Consider the following 21,494-nt stretch of genomic DNA (forward strand, 5'->3'; position numbering starts at 1 on the left):
ACATTCAAGTTTAGGCATTTTACTGAAACTGAAACTGGTCATCAGTGTTCACAGTTGTGATTGGAGGGAAAAAAAAACTGTAAAGAAAAGCAATATGACTGACTGTATTGCAATTTATTAATTGATGAATCTATGAATAAGGGAACAAAGTCTATATTATTTGGAGACCCTGATTAAATAACATGGTCTTCTTCTCATATCAGTCAGTTACAGGGATGAGGAAGCAACTGAAGTGAGATTCTGCAAAAAGACAGTAGGAAAATGAGATATTAATTAAATGTCATAGATAGAATATATACGACAACCATTTTCCACAAGAAACATAAAACTATGTTCTTATGTTTGTTTTGCTTCACAAAATGTAAAACCTATGCATAGCTATGGCAGTCAAAATTGTAGTGAAATGGACTCCTTTAAGGCCAAGTCACATTACATGACCTTTCAAGCAATTTTCAGTAGCAGCTTTCATTTACGTAGTCTGAACAAGTCAAAAGCAGTAGGCAGTGCACTCCTGTGAAGTGACATGCCCAGCGACTCAATCCAACTACTGTAGTTCACAACTCGCTCCTCCAAAATCAAAGGTTTGCTTTTGTCTTTAGTCATAGAAGCCAGCTCTGTGTGGATGAGAGCTGAACCAATGAATGCTCATACAGAAATACATTAAAAAAATGCAGCAATGAGGAATGAGGACCTCACAAACAGAAGAGAAGCACGTCTGTCTGATGTCTCATGTTTTATGTACCATGTCAAAATAGATAAAGGAAAAAAAGGGTAGAGACTGCAGCTGAACCCACTGCTGTACCTGTTTAACCCTTCAGAGAAAGCTGTCTCTGTCAGGAAGTATATTATTGGCTGTCAGAAAAAGGGGCAAGCAATTTTCAGTTGTGTACGCTGAAGTGGTTCAGCGACAAGATCAGCAACTTTGGTCGGCCAGACTGACATACCCCACGCCTATAAGTTGTTTAATGTGACATCTGCTTTATAGAATAACCTGAAAAGTACAGGAGTGTACTCTAAGTAATAAAATAACCACTTTAATACTCATTACTGTACAAAAAAGAAGCAATCTGAACTATGTACTTGTGAGTTGTAGCTTTGAATAAATGTAATAACTCAATTATGAAATATAAGTGTAGATTGTCAAATTCAGAATTTTACTACCTATTGAAGACATCCAGGGATTGCACACATATATAATTGCATCTTAGCTTGACACCTGGGAGAACAGTATTTAACATTAAATTGTCATTTTAGTCCAGTGTCATTCAATACTCAGTTTTGCTGGGGAGCAGGGAAATCTCTCACAGAATATCAAGGTGCAAAACACTGCGTAGCAGATTAATATGTGGTCTTGGTATGGGCAGCACAGTATGGTGCCTAGGAAGTCCAGCATTCAGAGTTCATTTGGTTTCTCATTGACTCACACTGCTTAACAATAAACTTGGAGTGTTGGAGTCCTGAAATCATTCTTAAGGAACCACAAAGAGGAAAAGAACCAAAAGCGAAGAACAGCAAAGAAATATGGTGAAGAATGTGACACCTCGTAAGATACATCTAGATTAAACAGTATGTGGGATTGTCTGCTTCAAGCTAGTTTGTGGGGATGGGTGGAAGACCAGATCAAGTTGGCTGGTTGCTTTTGACGGTTTACAAGTAAAATGCTGAGGAGTATGGCTTCTTGCAAGATGGAGCACACTGGCTACCTAGACTTTTCTTTGGCTAAACTGTTACCAAATTATTATTTGCAGTGTAGGCATGCACAGTTGAAATGAACATGTGCTTTCATTTGCTAAACACAGCATTCTGCCAGAGGTATGATGTTCAACGATCATTTACAAAGGCTGCTATGGAAACTGTGTTCTGTTCAGCAGGCAAGTGCTCAAGAAAAATACATGCATCTCCTAAAGACCTACTGCAGTGTTCCATTCATTACAATGTCTACAAAACACAAACGCGAAGAATTAAAAAACAAAGTAAAAAGAAAATGCACCTAGGGAATCTGAGCAATAGTCACTCAGAAAAGGATAAGCTCACTTGCTATGCAGCATTTTTGAATATGAAAACCCCACTACATTTTACTTATGGGTCTTCTGAGTAAAGCCGAGTCAAATAGTCCTACAAAACAGTGCAGTGTATCATCAAAAAAACTCATACTGGTCACTTAAATATGGATTGATTTTTCTAAAGAGTTAAGTTAATGCATAAGGTCTTGTTTGACTACATTTGGAAAAATAAATAAAGTAAAATTCATATTCATAATTACTTGGGTTTTTATTTAATTGCTTCACACCTGAATATTAAAATTTTTTGCAATTAAAAATGTACCTGCATGTGTTGAGATTACAGCTGCAAATATCCCCACCACTACCACTATTACTCTTGTGCACTTCATCTTGTGCCATTTGTACCTGTCTTCTCTTTTTAAAGCTTGTCTTATTTTGTCATTATCATAAGGGTAAAAACTGGTGAATATTGCAGAAGTGTGAAAAACGTACTTATATACAATGGTAAACATACATTACTTATACAGAAAACTACAACTTATATTTTTTGAATTTGAGAGAATGGCAAGAACAAAATTAAAAATGAATGAGTATCTGGTTGCCTAGGTCTAGTCAGAAAATAGGCACAAAGAAATGTTAAAAGAGCACAATATTAATAAACTACATTGCAAGGTACACTAGAAACAAATCCAAATACTTGAAAAGTCAGGCACAGCAAGTACTAAATACAACAAAAATACAGGGCATGCAGTCCAGGCCTGATCCCTTGCCTTGTGCCCATTGATTGCTGTGAGGACAGATCTCCCCAGAGCCAAATTAGATTAGACAGGTTTGAGAACTACAGTGAAATACTGTAAATAATAATGCAAGTTATAATCTGTTAATAATTCCTATATATTTTTTCAAAGTAAAAAAATCTAACTATATTAACAATATTATAACAGAATGAACAAAGCCAATAATCCTGTTACCATGGTTACTGCTATATTGAAGATAGCATTTGTGTTGCTTCTCGGTGTCAGTTTCAGTAAGTATGGATGGGAGAAGCAGAGCGAGCATTCCTTACACAAAACCGAAAGGTCTGTTCTTAACAGTTGGCCCTTATATATTTCCAATGACTTTTCATAAAGCTCTTAGGGTTACATTTGGAATTGGTTGGTATAATAAAAAAAAAATCTGTTTTTTTTTTTTTTTTTATTTTTATATGCAGAGTTCACTATACAGAGCAGCAGCTAGAATCAATATACTACATTTTTTAAGGATGAAAGAAAGCACATGTTATGGGTAGCTAGGGCATGAACACTCGTACCTTATCAAGCCTGACTCTCTCCTCCAACAGCAAACGAAACAAGTTGGCTGTAACCTTGTTATCCTGGACACCCTGTCCCAGGCCCCGATTGTCATCTTGCATGAGCCTTCGGTCCATGATGACTTCTAGCTGGCCTGAGGAGAAAAACACCACTCAGGTATGTGACAGCACATAGCAGGACATTTTTAAGGATCAACACAAATTTAATGAATACACAATATAGAGGAGACAACTGTTGTTTCACTATCATTAGGTGGTTAAAATGAAACAGAAAAGTACAAATGATGCAAGCACCAATACCATGTCCTTAAAGCAAATTGGATTAGGTTTAGGATCCTTTGAAAGAGAAATAAGATGGGAAAAAAGCAAACAAAAAGTACATGTTTGGATAACAAAGTGAGAGGAAAATGATGAGGAAGAAAAAAATGCATATCCACGAATTAAGAAAAACATTCAATACACAGAATTAATTGAAACAAGTTGTGTAACTGACACAGTGAAATTGTTTCAATGCACATTTACTCTGTTGAGCATAGCAGTGTGTTCATTTACCATGTAAATGTGTAACAAATAAAATACTATTATAATTAAATGATACCTTTACCTATGAGAAGAAATGTTCTTCTTTGTGTGGGAGAAGTGATATCATTTACACTTGACCTTACCTAGCATATAGCCAACTTATTTGACAACAATTTCATGTACAGTACAGTATTGGGGCAAGAAAATATTAGCTCTTATCATGAACTCTGAGGAATAACTAAAATCAACAAGAATCATCATATGACCTTATCCCTTATTAAATTTGGAGATAAAATAATACCAATAAAAATATAGTAGGTAATTAATGAGTGTGATGTTAGGTTAAAAGGCATGATTTATAAAAATTATTCTACAGCTTCAATATAATATGTTCATCTAGTTATCTACTATCACACATAATAAAATGCTAAGGTTTGTCTGTCTGTCACACAATTATGCGCAGACTACTGGGGCTTGCATTTTGATTTTGGTCTTAGTTGAAAGCTAATGATCTGAATGTTCTGGAAATTAAAACAATTTTAGTTAGCAGCAACCTCTGCAAAGTGCTCTGAGGTCATGTGTTTATTACAACAAAGTGAGCACAAAATCAAGTGACATGGTAAAAAGAAAAAATAGAGCAGTGACTTCTGCTGAGCATGAAGCAAATTGCTAAGCCCATTTATGTGACGAAGAATACCAAAATCAGAAGAAACAAGAACAAGTAGCAACATCTGCTCACCGTCAAGACCGTCACAGAAGGCAATTAAATGATGCAAAACGAGAAAGAAAGCAGACAAGACACTGAAGCACATAGACAAGCCAAGAACTAATCCAGAATATAGCCAGCCACAGGGGGATGCACAAACCAGTGTGTTTCTTCGTTCCGGTCCCAAGCCCGGATAAATGGGGAGGGTTACGTCAGGAAGGGCAACCAGTGTAAAATTTTGCCAGATCAACATGTGGACAACAATACAAATTTCCATACCGGATTGGTTGAGTCCCGGGTTAACAGCGACCGCCACCAGTACTGTTAGCCAACAAGGTGCTGGTGGAAATTGGGCTACTGTTGGCCGAAGAAGAAGGAGAAGAAGAGGGGGGAGATGTGTCCGGAGGAAAGAGGAGAGGAGGAAAGTAAAGAGAGTGGAACTGAGGGTAGGAACTGTGCATGTTGGCAGTATGACTTGTAAGGGGAGAGAGTTAGCAGATATGATGGAGAGAAGGAAGGTTGATATATTGTTTGTGCAAGAGACAAAATGGAAGCGGAGTAAGGCCAGGTGGATCGGAGGTGGATTCAAATTGTTCTATCATGGTGTAGATGGGAGGAGAAATGGGGTAGAGAAACAGTATGTCAAGAGTGTTTTGCAGGTGAATACAGTGTTAGAGTAATTATTATGAAGCTGGAAATTGGAGGTGTGATGATGAATGTTGTTAGTGCATATGCTCTGCAAGTTGGGTGTGTGATGGATGAGAAAGAAGATTTCTGGAGTGTGTTGGATGGAGTGATGGATAGTGTAACCAAGGGACAGAGAGCAGTGACTGGAGTAGATTTCAATAGACATGTTGGTGAAGGGAATAGAGAAGATGGGTAGGTATGGTGTCAAGCAGAGGAATGAAGAAGGTCAGATAATAGTGGATTTTGCAAAAAGGATGGGCATGGCTGTGGTGAATGCATATTTTAAGAAGAGGGAGGGACATAGGGTGACATACAAGAGTGGAGGAAGATGCCCACAGGTAGATTACATCCTATGCAGAAGAGCTGATCTGAAGGAGATTGAAGACTGCAAAGTGGTAGCAGGGGAAAGTGTAGTTAGACAGCATAGCATTGTGGTCTGTAGGATGATATTGGAGATCAAGAAGTGGAGGAGAGTGAGAGCAGAGCCAATGATCAAATGGTAGAAGTTGAAAAATCAAGACTGCAAGGTTGAGTTAAGGGAGAAGGTGAGACAGGCACTGGGTGGCAGTGAAGAATTACAAAGACAGTTGGGAAACTACAGCAGAAGTAGTAAGGGTGACAGCAAGAAAGGTGCTTGGTGTGACATCTGGACAGAGAAAGGAGGAAAAGGAAACCGGGTGGTGGAATGGGGAAGTACAGGAGAGTATACAGAGGAAGAGGATGGCAAAGAAGAAGCAGAATAGTCAGAGAGATGCAGAAAGTAGACAAGAGTACAAGGAGATAAGACACAAGGTGAAGAGAGAGGTGGCAAAGGCTAAAGAAAAGGCATATGATGAGTTGTGTGAGAGCTTGGACACTAAGGAGGGAGAAAAGGACCTGTACCAATTGGCTAGACAGAGGTACCAAGCTGGGAAAGATGTGCAGCAGGTTAGGGTGATAAAGGCAGAAACATACTCACAAGCGAGGAGGGTGTGTTGAGCAGATGGAAAGAGTACTTCAAGAGGTTGATGAATGAAAAGAACGAGAGAGAGAGAGAAGAGGTTGGATGATGTGGAGATAGTGAATCAGGAAGTGCAACAGATTAACAAGGAGAAAGTAAGGACAACTATGAAGAGGATGAAAAATGGAAAGGCTGTTGGTCCAGATGACATACCTGTGGAAGCATGGAAGAGATGGCAGTGGAGATTTTAACCAGATTGTTTAATGGAATCTTAGAAAGTGAGAAGATGCCTGAGGAGTGGAGAAGTGTACTGGTACTGATTTTTAAGAATAAAGGGGATGGGCACAGTTGTAGTAACTACAGGGGGATAAAACAGATGAATCACAGCATGAAGTTAAGGGAAAGAGTAGTGGAAGCTAGGTTAAGAAGGGAGTTGATGATTAGTGAGCAGCAGTATGGTTTCATGCCAAGAAAGAGCACAGTTTCTTTGAAGTCCACACTGTGATCAATGTTGGGATGTACTTTAATGTCACAAAGAAACAAATGTGTTGCCAAAATAGAAAGGTTTCATCTTCAAATGCACAAAACTTTCTTACATCCTTAGATGTAATGTTTGTTTGAAGACCAGAACAGGTAGATCACCAATGTGATCACTGTGAAGTGGTACATTTTTAACAGTGAAAACAGAAGAATGTGTTATCAAAGTGGAAAACGTCAGCTTGCTCTATATCAACCACCTTTATTTGAGGCCATAGGTCTGCATGCTTCACTAGTTTTTAATAATACAGCTAGCAGACAGTGAACTTCCCTGTGAAGCACACAAGTGTGGCATAGTGACAATTGCCATTACCTTTTAGACTGGGCCATCATGGCTGTGTGGCTCCTAACATGATAGCCAGTCCAATTCTGACAAGTAAGAGTTTCTCAGATCTTTTTTGAAATGCCTGTCCATGAACTCAGGGGATGGTAGACTGCACAAAACGTTTGCTAAGTATAGCCCTGCTCAGGATCTGTGAGTGCCTGTCTAGTAACCAATGTAGCCAGATTAGGCTCTGGACACTGTGACTGTGAACTGAAGTCTGAAGATCAATGGACAGACAAATATTTCATAATTTATTTAACTACTATTATAGTGACATCCTTAGGATTACACAGATTATGAGATGAACAAATAAATAATAAGAGAATGTGCACTTTTTCTAATCTTCACACAGGATGCAAAATTAAGCAGTGGTGTATAAAACATTCTGCATAAATTCAGTACATAATTATGGTTTTCAAGTTTAAATTTTTTAATACATTTAAAAGAGGCCTTCTTTCATTTTAGTACTACTAAATTCCATACACTATGTGCTACCCATCTAAGACAGGTTGAAATCTAAGTAATCAACAAAGAACTCGGCATTAGCGTTTGCAGTACACCATCTATTGGAATGTATTTTGTAATGCATGCAGTAATAAAATACTTTGCATTTATCACTGCAACAGATGGCGCATTAGACACATTTGTTGTAATAAAAGGCGTAACTACAAATGTTTGTGATGCACTCTCTGTTGGAAATAAAAATGCAAAGTATATGTCTCTGCTATATGCCATTTGGTAGAAGGACAGAGACATATCAACTAGACAGACACACAGACACATATCCTTTTATTAAGGTGGACTAAGGCCACCAAACCAAAAACAGATAATAGTGTTACTAAAAGTACAAAAGCACATTAGAAGTGGTCTTCATTTATCTTCTGTAAGGTAAAAGTGATCAATGGCAGTAAGAAAGTGATCTGTTGAGATTTTTTTTTAATGTGGTGGTGTGACCATTTTTAGCATGATGCTTTTACACACTTGATGTTGACTATGACATGGCTATCTGGAATAACAGGAGGTGGTAAAGGAGTCAATGATATATAGAACTCCTCTCACATACCTCATTCAGTGGTTAACCTTCTCACTTTTCTTTCACATGGCCCTTGCTTCTTTATCCAGTTAGTGAGTCATCACTGCAGCAATCCTCCCACCTTTGGAATCCCAGGGTCCCGTTCTGTAGGGTTCGTCTTCTGGCTGTCAGGATGCCAGGCTAACACACACTCTATCACCTTGTTGGTACCCTTGCACTCTGGAGCCCTAAGGAAACCTGAAAGGACAGTTTACCGGCTACCCGAAGTATGCAGCTAAAGTTATTGGGGCTGATGTAGATGATTTGACTAGTGTGTGTCAGAGGGCAATGCTAAAGAAACTGGAAATCATCTCAACTGATGACAGACACCCATTACATGTAGAACTAAACTTCAGTAAATCAGGAAGGATAGTAGCTTTGAAAACCCACACAAATCGCTCCAGAAACTCCTTTCTTCCTAGTGCCATACAACTTTTCAATAAGAAATATCGGAGATAATGTTTAAGGTTTTGATATATATCCTGTTACCTTTTTTTTTTTTGGTATAAATATGTATTATCTAACTGCCTTACCTTAACCTTTCTTATTTCTATTTGTCTGTTTTATTTCATTCTGTCTGTTACCTGTTATTAGATGCAACTGAGAAGGCAAATTTCATGTTTTCCTGTGTAAACATGACTAAATAAAGAAACCTAACCTAACCCTTTCCCTAAAAGAGGCAACAACTATTTTAGTAAAAATAAATGAACTAAGTTTATAAAAGAGTCTAGAATTTAGAAAAGTTCACACCCTAAATCCATCAAACGTCAGAAATACATGCTGCACGATTCAAGAGAGATTTCTCTTGCGCAAGTCGTAAATTTTTAATTCTGCAAGGTCACTTAAGAAAAAATGATATGGCCACCTTATACTTCTTTTTCTATACATGATACTTTACTAAGTAAAGTCTCCACTCACCTTTATAGCAAATATGCTGAAGGCATTGACGATATTTTATGAATGCATACTTTATTTTAATAAACTGGCAGTGTAACGGCAAATCCCATGCTATTGGAACTGCCAGTAAACGTAAATTTTTAATAAGGGGGATATTAAGTTCTGCACAACTTCATTGAGTTCATTTTGAAGAGACTGAGCAGCAGGCATCTGGCATTGCAATACCTCTACTTAAAATTTAATGCTTTGCACCAAAGAATTCGATTTGAAAGTTAAAAATCCCTAGTGCAAAATGGGACAATTTAATTTGAAAAATCCATTCAAATTATTGAACATAATGTTTGGTTTAGAACTGAAAATAAGATAAAAAAACATTATAGGCTCAATTTGTTATATATTGAGCTCTAGTGGCAGAACCATTGTTTTAAGGTCATCAAGAAATATTCGTTAACACCTGAAAGCAAATTTAATGAATATTTAATGAATACATATTATTTTTAGTAACTGAAAACATAAAAATGGCTTCACTAGTTCATATGAAAAGAGAATTATTTTTTAAAGAAATCTGCACATTGTGAATATCCAATGTGAATTAAACATGTGGTGCAGACAAACGCCTGCAAAACCTTTAAGAAACAATTTGTACTGTACATATGGCCTGGGTGTAGAATTAACTGTTATTTGTATGAATTCTATCTGAAAATATTCTCTGGCGTAGCTCAAGTTGCTTTGTGACTCTAAACTGACCCACTGTGAGTGAATGTGTTTGAGCACAAGAGTGCACGGTGAAAGCCTGGCAGTTTGGATAGTTTTCAGTCTCCTAGAATTGTGTATAGGAAAAAGCTGGTTTGGAAAATATAATAAATGAATTAATAATTGACATATAACTGATATATTTCTTATACAGTGGAACCTCGGTTTGCGAGTAACTTGGTTTATGAGTGTTCTGAAAGACGAGCTAAAATTTTTAATAAATTTTGACTTGATAAACAAGCGACGTCTTGCAATACAAGTAGTATGTATACGCTTTGTCTGCTGAGAATCATGTGATCACAACTGAGCGATGGTTCTTCTCTCTCTCGCTGCGGGATTGTGGGCAATCGTCTCCTATTCTCCGTCTCAGTCGCCGTGCCTCAGTCATATAGTCAACATCCGTACGAGCGTAAACTGTTTATTACAGCATTGTGACTGTGTGTGTGTGCGTACGTGCTGTGACGTGCGAGTCCCCGTCTTGCACCACCAGCTTTATTCAGCTTGAAACAGCAACAGCGTGGTTATTTTATTGTAGTGGGATCTGCCACTCTCCTATACACAGACACAGCAGTCAGGCAGGGTCGTGGCCAAATAGTACTGTGCCCTGCGCATTTATAATGTTCTTTGTTCCTTGTATCACCCATTGATGGCAGGCGCTTATAGCATGTCCACGATCTTTTCGGATTCGCTTTTTCGGTGAACTGCTACAGCGCTGGGAGACTGCGACTGCTTTGGAATGCTCTTCCGCGTGTCATCCCAATGGGTGGAATCCCACAAGAGTTTAGAAACTCACTCACACCAGCCATGATTCTTTTCAAAAGTAAAGTGCAGGTTAATTTGTTTTATGTATTTTTACTTTATATTTTGTATTCATCCTTTTTATATGAATAATTTTGGATTGTGGAACAAATCATCTGAGTTTCCATTATTTCTTATGGGGAAATTCACTTTGATATACAAGTGCTTTGGACTGCGAGCACATTTACGGAACGAATTATGCTTGTAAACCGAGGTTCCACTGTAATATCTTTGTAACTTTAATGTAATTAAAATCACTAATTTTGCTTTTTTGCAGTTTAAGGATTGCTGAAAACTGAGCCCTGCCTACCATTATTTGGGCACAGGTCAGGAACCAGCTATAAGTGGCAGACCATCACAGGGCATATTCTCACAAAGTCACTTTCAGATACCTGTGCTATTCAGAGGCACTTATGAATCTATACAACTTGACTCTGGACATTTGAGGCAACTTAAATACAAAGACAAAGCTCACACACTTGGAGAAGTAACCAAACAAGGGACCAATCCAGTCCCAATTCCCTAGATTTGTGCGACAGAGGTAGAACACTGCACTATCATGTTATTAATGTCTAAAACGTGGGATGAAAGCTGGAGTACCCAGGATACCTGTCTAAATCCTCTTAATTCAATTAACACTTTTAATATGGTACACAATATTTGACCAATTTTATTAATTTCCAAAGTTTCCTGATATTAAGGGGTCCTTGAAACCTTCAGAAAAATCAGGTACAATGGTACATTTCAGCATTTTAAACATTTATATTAGAATTATAGAGTACAGAGTGTGGAATGAATGTGCAGTTAGGATAACAAATGGAAGAAAAAAAATAATTGGCTATACCTAAAGAAAAATAATTTCCAGCAATTCCAAAATGTAAAAATTTACATGTAGCATTCAACAGTAACAAAATTAATACTGACTTATTTGCAAGTGGTGACATGGTAAGATAGTGGTCAGTGAATCACAGATCCAGTGCCACAGGTTTATAACCCGGTCAGCTATCCAATTTCCTCCAGATACTGTGGTCTTCCTGTCACATGTTCATGAGTGTGTTTACATATGGTTGAATAGCCCAGTTATTCACAGAAACCCAGTTTCAATAATGCCACGTAAACCATCATTCTGTTTAGAGAAACCGGGTTAGCATGCAAGAAACCTGGATATTTGGCCATGTACCCTTAACCGAGTGGCAGTTAAGGGTTTCGTAATCAGTGTTTGTTCATTGAACTCTGTTAGCTCGCACATTTCTTTGCTTCACACATACAATGTCATTGTCAATTTACTTATATAGCACATTTAAAACAACATAGTAATGCTGTGGCCAAAGTGCTTTACAATAATAGAATAAAAGAAAAACAAAACAAAATAACATAAAACATAAATAGAAATAAAATATATGAACATAAAATAAAATACATAATAAATAGAAGTAATGTTATATACATAAAAAATAGAAGTAATGTTATATAATCACATAGAGGAAACCATCAGTATTACTGAAGGTCATGGAATGCAAGTGAATAGAAAGGAGTCTTTAGTCTTGTTTTGAACAGTTCAATTGTAGATGACTCCTTTATATGATGAGGTAAAGAGTTCCACAGGCGAGGCGCAGCAGCTGCAAAAGCCCTGCCCCCCTTAGTTTTACACTTGGTACGAGGGACAACCAGAGGCAGCTGACCAGAAGATCTAAGCACTCTAGATGACTGATGTAAAACACACAGTTCAGATAACTAGGCAGGAGCAAGCCCACGTAAAGATTTAAAAACTAGCAACAAGATTTTAAAATCAATTCGAAAACTGAAAGGCAGCTAGTGTAAAGAAGCTAAAATAGGAGAAACAGAGTCATGCTTTCTTGCCCCAACCAGAAAGCAAGCGGCAGAATTTTGGACCAACTGTAACCTGTGTATCAGGGATGTGTTAATCCCAGAATACAGCGAGTTGCAGTAATCGAGGAGAGAAAAAATAAATGCATGAGTAGCTATCTCAAGATCCCTAGAAGATAAAAAAGGCTTTATCTTACCTAATAGACGAAGTTGGAAAAAGCAACTCTTGACTACAGAATTTACTTGTTTCTCAAAAGAGAGGTTACTATCAAAGGTAACACCAAGATTGCGGACTTGAGGTTTGGAAAAGACAGAGAAAGAGCCGAGAAGTCCAAGACCAATTTGGGCTTTAGCTGATGGACCCACTATAAGCACCTCCGTTTTATTTTGATTTAGATCAAGAAAATTATTAGCCATCCAGGATCTTTGTTCAGACAGACAGTTGTGGAGTTGATTTGTTGTAGAGTTGCAGACAGGAATATAAACCTGAGTATCATCAGCATAGCAGTGAAAAGAAATGTTAAATTTCCTAAAAATCGCTCCAATAGGGTAAAGGTACATGGAGAATAAAATAGGACCCAAAATGGATCCCTGAGGAACACCATATTTAAGAGGAGCAGTAAATGAAGAAGAGGAATTAAAAGTGAAAAGTGTCTACCAGTTAAATATGACCTGAACCAGTTAACAGCAGCCCCTTTAAGCCCAACAAGATGTTCAAGCCGCAACAGCAATATCTCATGGTCAATATTGTCAAAGGCAGCGGACAGGTCAAGGAGGAGAAGGACTGCCGTATCACCTGAGTCAGTAATAAGAGAGATGTCGTTGACCACTTTCAGGAGTGCCGTTTCAACACTATGATAACGCCTAAAGCCAGATTGGTAGATCTCAAATAAATTTTTGGAGTTAAGGTGATCAACCAATTGATTATATATAATTCTTTCTAGAATTTTAGCCAGAAATGGCAGTTGGGAAATTGGATGAAAATTGGCTAAAACTCCAGGATCTAATTCTGCCTTTTTTAGACGGGGATGGACTGCAGCATGTTTAAAAAATGACGGCACAACTCCCGAACTAATAGAATCATTGATGATGGCTCAAGCGCGTGCAGAAGGAACTCCGAGTCCAGCTCAGGGTGGCGAAGGAGCAGTACAGGAGAAAGCTGGAGCAGAAGTTGCAGAATAACAGCATGAAGGAAGTGTGGGATGGGATGAAGATCATCACTGGCTGCAGCTCGAAGCGGGGATGACACTGCTATCGTGGGCTGCATCAGGAATGGGCTGGAGGAGGAGTATAGGGACCTAATCAATGACTTTGTTAAATGGTGCGACTCAAACCACCTACACCTGAACACCAGCAAAACCAAGGAGCTGGTGGTGGATTTTAGGAGGCCCAGACCCCTCATAGACCCAGTGATCATCAAAGGTGACTGTGTGCAGATGGTGCAGACCTATAAATACCTGGGAGTGCAGCTGGATGATAAATTAGACTGGACTGCCAATACTGATGCGCTGTGCAAGAAAGGACAGAGCCGGTTATACTACCTTAGAAGGCTGGCGTCCTTCAACATCTGCAATAAGATGCTGCAGATGTTCTATCAGACAGTTGTGGCGAGCGCCCTCTTCTACGCAGTGGTGTGCTGGGGAGGCAGCATTAAGAGGAAAGACGCCTCACGCCTGGACAAACTGGTGAGGAAGGCAAGCTCTATTGTTGGCATGGAGCTGGACAGTTTAACATCTGTGGCAGAGCGAAGGGCGCTCAGCAGGCTCCTATCAATTATGGAGAATCCACTGCATCCACTTAATAGTATCATCTCCAGACAGAAGAGCAGCTTCAGCAACAGACTGCTGTCACTGTCCTGCTCCACTGACAGATTGAGGAGATCGTTCCTCCCCCAAACTATGCGACTCTATAATTCCACCCGGGGGGGTAAACGTTAACATTTAACATTATACATAGTTATTGTCTGTTTTTCACCTGCATTATTATCATTCTTTAATTTAATATTATTTATTGTATCAGTATGCTGCTGCTGAAGAATGTGAATTTCCCATTGGGATTAATAAAGTATCTATCTATCTATCTATCTATCTATCTATCTATCTATCTATCTATCTATCTATCTATCTATCTATCTATCTATCTATCTAATAAGGGTGGGCCCAACACATCAAAGGCTTCCACTAAGAGACGTGGTGGTATAATATCCAGAGGACTGGGGGCTGGTTTAAGGGTGTCAATAGTTCTTTTTAGCTGTGAAAGTGAGACTAGATCAAAGGATTCTAAGACAATGTCATGATTAACAGTGTAAAGTTCACAGCCCGTTTGAACAATGCCACGGCGGATAGTATCGATTTTGCTGACAAAGAATGATAGAAACTGGTCACATGAATGAACAATGCTATTCGATCCTATCGCAGAGTGGGGGTGAATGGCCGCATTAATTGAATTAAATGAGACCCTAGGATTGTTTGAGTGACGGGATACTAAATCGGCAAAGAAGTTTTGTTTCGTTATCTTAACTTCAGCCTGGAAATTGAAAAGACAAGTTCTAAAAATCTGTTTAGAGACAACCAGTCCATCTTTTTTCCAACGCCGTTCAGCAGTTCGACAGGTGCGGCGCAGTGATTGTGTATTTTCATTTAGCCAGGGAGCAGGTCTACCCTTATTACTGCGTATCTTGGGCGGAGCAATTGAGTCTAAAATCATTTTACAGGAAGAATTAAGTTTTACGACAGAATCATCGATACCATTATTTTGGTCATGCACATAAAGACTAGAGAAAATCAGATATAATAGAAGAATTTAAAAAGTGCGAGCAGTGTGGGGGACAGCTATTAGTCGGGACTTCAACAGTAATATTCAGATCCATCATTATAGAAAAATGATCAGTAAAAGAAACATCACATAAATCAATATTATTCATTGAAATGTCACGAGTAAGAATGAGATTGAGGGTGTGACCGAGAGAGTGGGTTGGCGTATTAATATGCTGTATAAAATCAAATTGAGTTCAAAAGTGATAAAAAGTCACTGACTAAAGGTTTCGATTGACAATAAACGTGAATGTTGAAATCACCAACAATAAAAACTTTTATCATGAGAGAGGGTGATATCAGCCTTGGAGAATTCAGAGATGAAAGTATCACTAATTACAGGAGATCTATAAACCACGGCAAACAGCAGAGAAGGGGAGCTGCACACTTCGAAAAGTTGAAGTTCAAAGCTGCTAAACGGACCCCTTGTAAGGCTCAGACACAAGAACATACTTTTAAAAATAGTGTCAATCCCCCCCCCCCGAGGAGTCAGGCGAGGAGAGTTTAAAAATGAATATCCTGGTGGAGTCATGTCAGTAAAACAAGAAGAGTCACCATTTGAAATCCAAGTCCCAGTGATGAAGAAGAAATCCAGATTATTTGAGGTAATAAAGTCTTGCAGAATAAAAGTTTTATTAGACACTGATCTCACGTTCAAGAGAGCAGCCTTGATAGAGGTAGAAGAGCTTGTTGCAGGATGAGCACAGGTGAGCATGCGAAGATTAGCAGTGTTTACTACTCGATTGCAGGCTGAGGAAAAGTGATGCTGTCTTGAAATGGAGAAATTAAATCTGGTGTCCAGCGCCCATGAACCTGTGATGGAGTCCTGAGCAGGAGAATATGGGTCATAGACGACTCGCAGGCATCGGGAATCAAAGCTCTGGGACTCTGCTCTTTTCGCATGACGGCGGGTGCGTTTGCGTCTCCGAGGGGCATTCAACTCACTGATACAGGTGAACACCGGCGTCCAGGTGAAGAAGTCAAGAGATGAATAAAACAAAGGTGGAGGTTCACAAAAAATCCAACCAGGAGATGAAAATTGAGAGGAAAGCAAGCCAGAAAATATGCTTAGTAAAGACTCATAGGACAGTGGCCGTTGGGATAAACTAAAACATAAAAACAAAGTTAAAACATAGACTAGAGAGACGAGCAGACGACCAGCCACACCAGTCGGCACCATCTTCATCTATATCCAGCAGCAATAGGTAGAAAACAGCTGACGTGTCCACAAACATGAATTTCCTGAGGCAAAAGTTCAGGCAATCACATTAGTCCTTCTCCTGGTTGAAATAATCTGTTTCAGTATTTCAGAAATTGCTGAATTTATGTTGATGAGCTGAACATACAGTGCTAAGCTCAGCAGCACAATCTCAGGAGAAATAGGCTTGTCTTTGGTTTCACATGGCTGTTGATGATGTTTAATATCTTCTTTATTTTTAGCACATTTTTATGAAATCAGAGTGTTTTGCCAAAGAACGACTCCATAAGTCATTTTGCAAACATAAACAGGGGTTTTAAAGAAACCAGGTTTCTGCTTTAGCTGGATTCCTCACCATATCCCAGTTTTGAGTGTACATGTAAATGAACTGCATGTTAGGTTAACTGGCAATACTCAATTTGGCCCGTGTCAGTGTGACTGTGCGTGAGTGGGCCCTGCCATGGATGATCATGCTGTATATAAGACTGCTTCCTGCCTTGTGCCAAGTGCTGTTGGATAGGCCCTGCTACCCCCCTCCTGAACTGAATTAATTGGGTTTAAGTATGTTATATTAAATCACTGGTGCTGCAGTCTTCAATAACAAATCAATCGAAGTAAGAGATGGCAAAGGTTAAGGATTTTAATCACATAAAACAGCTATAGAATAGCTTTTCTAGAAGTGCTGATGGTCTATTTATCCCATTCTCTGAAGTCATCTACTATCTTCCTATTTTAAAGAGCAATAACTGCAGAAACCAATACACAAAAGCTGCTTGAACAGATGGACGGCACAGACAATTACATGACAGACCCGGCAGCAATCAATACTCCTTCTGCAGAACCAAGCTTTTTCTTTTTTCTTTTCTTTATAGTCAGTACAACTGCAAGGGTGCCAACTAGACTGATTAAATTTTTCTCTTGATTTAGAGACAACTGAATATTTTTAATTTCCCTCAGATGCTTTTTTCTCTCATCCTATATTAAAAAATATTTTTAGCTGTATATCATATATTTTATAAAATAAAAAGGCAAAATATTAAAATGACACATTTTTCTCTGTGGTTATGCTGGAAAATCTCAATTTTACAATTAATAAAATGTGTGAATACAGGCAGAAATCTGAACAAATTGTGGATTGAACATGACATGACACTACAAGGTGTTTAAATCCAGTCCCACTGCTACTGACATACTAAAAGATATACCACTAGCATATTACAAATATTGAAATGAATACAGTTGATTGTTCTTGACACTGCAGCTGTCACTGGCATGGGGAGCACACCTTAACTATAATAATATTAATTAAAATGATCTTTTGGTGAGAAAACATGCTTTAAATAAAAGAAATGAATGACAGACTTTCAGTACAATAATGAAATAATTATTGCTCTGTGACTTGTATGACATCATTTGATAAAATAATTAAATCAACTCCAAATAATTTTGTAAGAAACTGCAATTCAGTGTATTTACTCTTTATTTACCCTGGAAATGTAACTTTAACATCTCAGCATAAAACCTTGCTGTCAGCCACAAAAAAAAAAAATAAAAATCTAAAAATAAATTTAGTAGAACTGCCAAAACCACCTTTAATACAATGCAATCTGTTAATCCTCTTTTAATCGTATTAACTCACTGTGGCAGATTATGCAAGCAGAAAAAAACACTAATTAATGAAGACATAAAAACCTATTCAGTATTTTTTCCAGGCATTATCTTGCAATTAATTTTCCAAAAAAAAAACCCCTCTCTGTGTACACCCAAATAGTAAGACATTCATAAAACTGTACGTGTATCGTGGTGCCGTACATCACCCAAGTACAGCGTGTCTGTTGTCAACACTGAGAAACAGTACTGAAACCCTGCAAACAGCCATCAAATTAGACTGCGGTATATACAGAGCACTTGGAAAGCTCCTATAATCTGAACATGTTTAAAATTTCAGCACTATTTTTGACTGCAGGAGTTGTTCCATGGGGAAATGTTAAGACTATCTTCTGCCATAGTCTCTGAAACTCAGATTTTCTTTGTACAGAACAACAAGGAGTAAAGTTCTCTCTGACTTAGTCTCTGAGTATTTAGGGACACACACGTACACACACTGAATGTTTCTTATTTTAATCCTTTTTGAAGCACTTATTTTCCCTCCATGCATGTAATTTAAGGAGCAGAGACAAAAATATCCAAGTGTCTATTTTTAAATATATTCCTTCATCACCTCCCCAACTCCATTTAAACAAAAGAACACTGAGGTTTCATATGCTGCAGAAAAAATAATTTTGAATTACTGTTCTACTATAATGGCAAGCTTTAATATTTTGCACTGTTCATCTTTAATTAATGTCTGGAGATTAAGTGCAGCTCCTCCATTGGCAGTATGTAACTCCACCGACTATTTCTACATGCTGCTGTACTATATCTTTATTTCAGATATATAATGTTAAGAAATGACAAGTTTCTTTTGTTATAATGAAGTTTTTTGTTTAGTAAAGAAGGCGATGTTCTGCCAGAAAAGACAGAAGAGTTTGTGTAGCTTCAGAGATGAGAGTTCTTGTAATATCTGAGGTGTTGTTCATTTCCGTTTTGTATTGGTGGAGTGTTTTGAGCATTTTTGGTGCTCCACTGCAGGCAGTAGAACCCTAAAAGTTTCTTGATGACAGTAAATAGGATTGACACTAGAAGCCTGTGCTCGTATTCATCAAGTGTATCAGAGTAGGAAAACAGTCCTAGCTATATAAATAAAATGTATTATTATTATTATTAGTATTAACTGGCTCAAAAATATCAGAGTGATGCAATTTTGGTCACATTTTATCTGTTTTCTTAAGTTAAGAAACTACTCCTAACTTCACAGGGATTTAGGAGAACTCGTGAGCTGTCCTAACTTGCTAAGCGCTGCCAGAAGATGGTGTTCAGGCAGAGATTGGCATGCACATCTCAAGTAAGGCCAAATGCTTTGGAAACACTGGGTAACAATGAGCTCTTAAAAAGATATTGATTTGACAGAAATGGAATAATATATGATGTATGTTAATGCATGTTATGCGATCGCTCCATCTATGTGGAGAAACCGAGTTTTCAGCCAAAATGAAAGTTTTGGTAGTGTTACATGCAAAATGCAGGTTGTTAACAGAGATGATTTGTGCATGTGAAATCCAAACATTTATCAAATTTTACACTAAACATTCTTACAACACGTGAGGTAATATGTAGGCTTATACATTTCCCTACAACTTCACGTCAGGTACTGTTAAAGCAGGCTTCATTCATGGAAATATGCACACTCATAAAGATTATTCTCCCAAGACTGGATGAGCACACATATGTGAAAAACAAGCCATATCACAGAATCAACATAAAAGCAGTTATGGGTGCAAACTGTATTGTATAGTCAGCAAATTACCATGAAGATAAACTGAGTTGAATGAGTGATTTGAAGTGGCGTATTACACAGGTACACTGAACTTTGTATTCCATTAACCCAAGGAAGGTTCAAGAAAGCAGGCATTAGACAAATAGAGCTTCACAGATGGGGAGATCACGGATAGGGCCAAGGCACGGCACAGTGGAAGATGCTAGGGACACTGGAATAGTAAACATGACTTCAGAAACAGCGCAGGAACAGCCTTCATCCATCCATCCATCCTTTCATTTTGTAAACCTAAGCAGGGTTGCAGGGAAGCTGGAGCATATCCGAGCAAGCATAACATTTGTTTTTAAATCATCTTACTCGCAACATTATTCATAACGTTGCAAAGTTATGCGCAGCTTAGCACAGATATTCCACCTTATTAGGTTTTCTTTCTTATTCTTCACTGTTTACTATTATCATTATTATTATCTTTGTGGTGAAGCCTCAGTGTAAAATGTCATTGTGCCCTCCAATCTGCGGCTCAGGATGTTGTAATGTCATGTCATCTACTCTCAAATGTGGCTTACTACTCCTGCAGGAGGCCAGGACTAGGATGCTTCATAAATACTTCTTAAGTGTTACTCTTAGGTAGGATAAATTCTCGTCCTACGTGTGACTTTTAGTGCAATTACTAGACGTAATTCTGAGACACTTGATAAATGTGGGCCCTGTTCAGATTGTAGTATTTGCAAAAACGTTTACTAAAAATAGTTTTTTTTAAAAAAGAGATGCCTTGCTTACCTGTACATAATTAAGCAGATATTAGTAAAATGGGTTACTTAAGTTAAATGGATCATGAAAGACTAAAGAAAAAAAAAATAACACAATATATACAGTATTTGTTTTTATTTGAGGTCTGCTAGTAAAGTTTAGTGGTGTCACCTTCCTTCATTTTTGGCAGGTTGGGATAAAGTGATGAAACAAGGTATTTGTTACTATTAAAGAAGACATTTAATTACACAGTATTTTAATCTATGCAGGGTAAATTAGCTTTCTTTCTTTCTTTTTGTTTTTTTTCAAACCAAAAAAAAATGGCCGTACAACGCCAGTGCAATTTTTACTTAATTCCCTGACAAACAATGAATGTAACATACGATCACACATACATATATATATGTGTATGTTTGTATGTATATATATATATATATAAAATATATATATATATATACACACAGTAAGATACTGTAATATATATATAATAATATATAGTAAGATACTATATAAGTAATATAATAAGTATGTATATAAGTAATATATAAGTAAGATAATAATATATAGTAAGATAATATATATATAGGAAGATATTGCGCCCGAACCGATACAGAGTCACACGGGAGGCACAGGTAAAACAAATAAACTGTTTATTTTTCTTCAGCTGGAGGGCACATCTTCCCTGTAATCCCTCCTGCCACAACACAGTCCCAAGCACAGTCCACAAGTAACACCAAGAACTCTTCTTCTCTCTTCCACCATCAGTCCAAAGCACTTTGTTCCAAAATGAATCTGGCTCGTCTAAATAAGCATTTACATACAACAAGCAACTCTGTTTGTGGTGTGAGTGCAGAAAGGGCTTCTTTCTCATCACCCTGCCATACAGATGTTCTTTGTGCAAATTGCGCTAAATTGTAGAACGATGTATAGATACACCATCTGCAGCAAGATGTTCTTGCAGGTCTTTGGAGGTGATCTGTG

The 21,494-nt window shown here is 37.9% G+C and overlaps 1 protein-coding gene across 1 annotated transcript in view; it reads right to left on the reverse strand.

The window, feature by feature from the left end:
* Positions 1–21,494, reverse strand: part of man2a1 (mannosidase, alpha, class 2A, member 1) — a 516,515-nt gene that overhangs the window by 19,709 nt on the left and 475,312 nt on the right. Inside the window, exon 19 of the mRNA XM_028804824.2 lies at positions 3,313–3,446. Coding sequence (XP_028660657.1) covers positions 3,313–3,446 — 134 coding nt within the window. The remainder of the gene's footprint in view (positions 1–3,312; positions 3,447–21,494) is intronic.

The sequence above is a fragment of the Erpetoichthys calabaricus genome, chromosome 7, assembly GCF_900747795.2.
Source record: "Erpetoichthys calabaricus chromosome 7, fErpCal1.3, whole genome shotgun sequence".
NCBI classification, from domain to species: domain Eukaryota; kingdom Metazoa; phylum Chordata; class Cladistia; order Polypteriformes; family Polypteridae; genus Erpetoichthys; species Erpetoichthys calabaricus.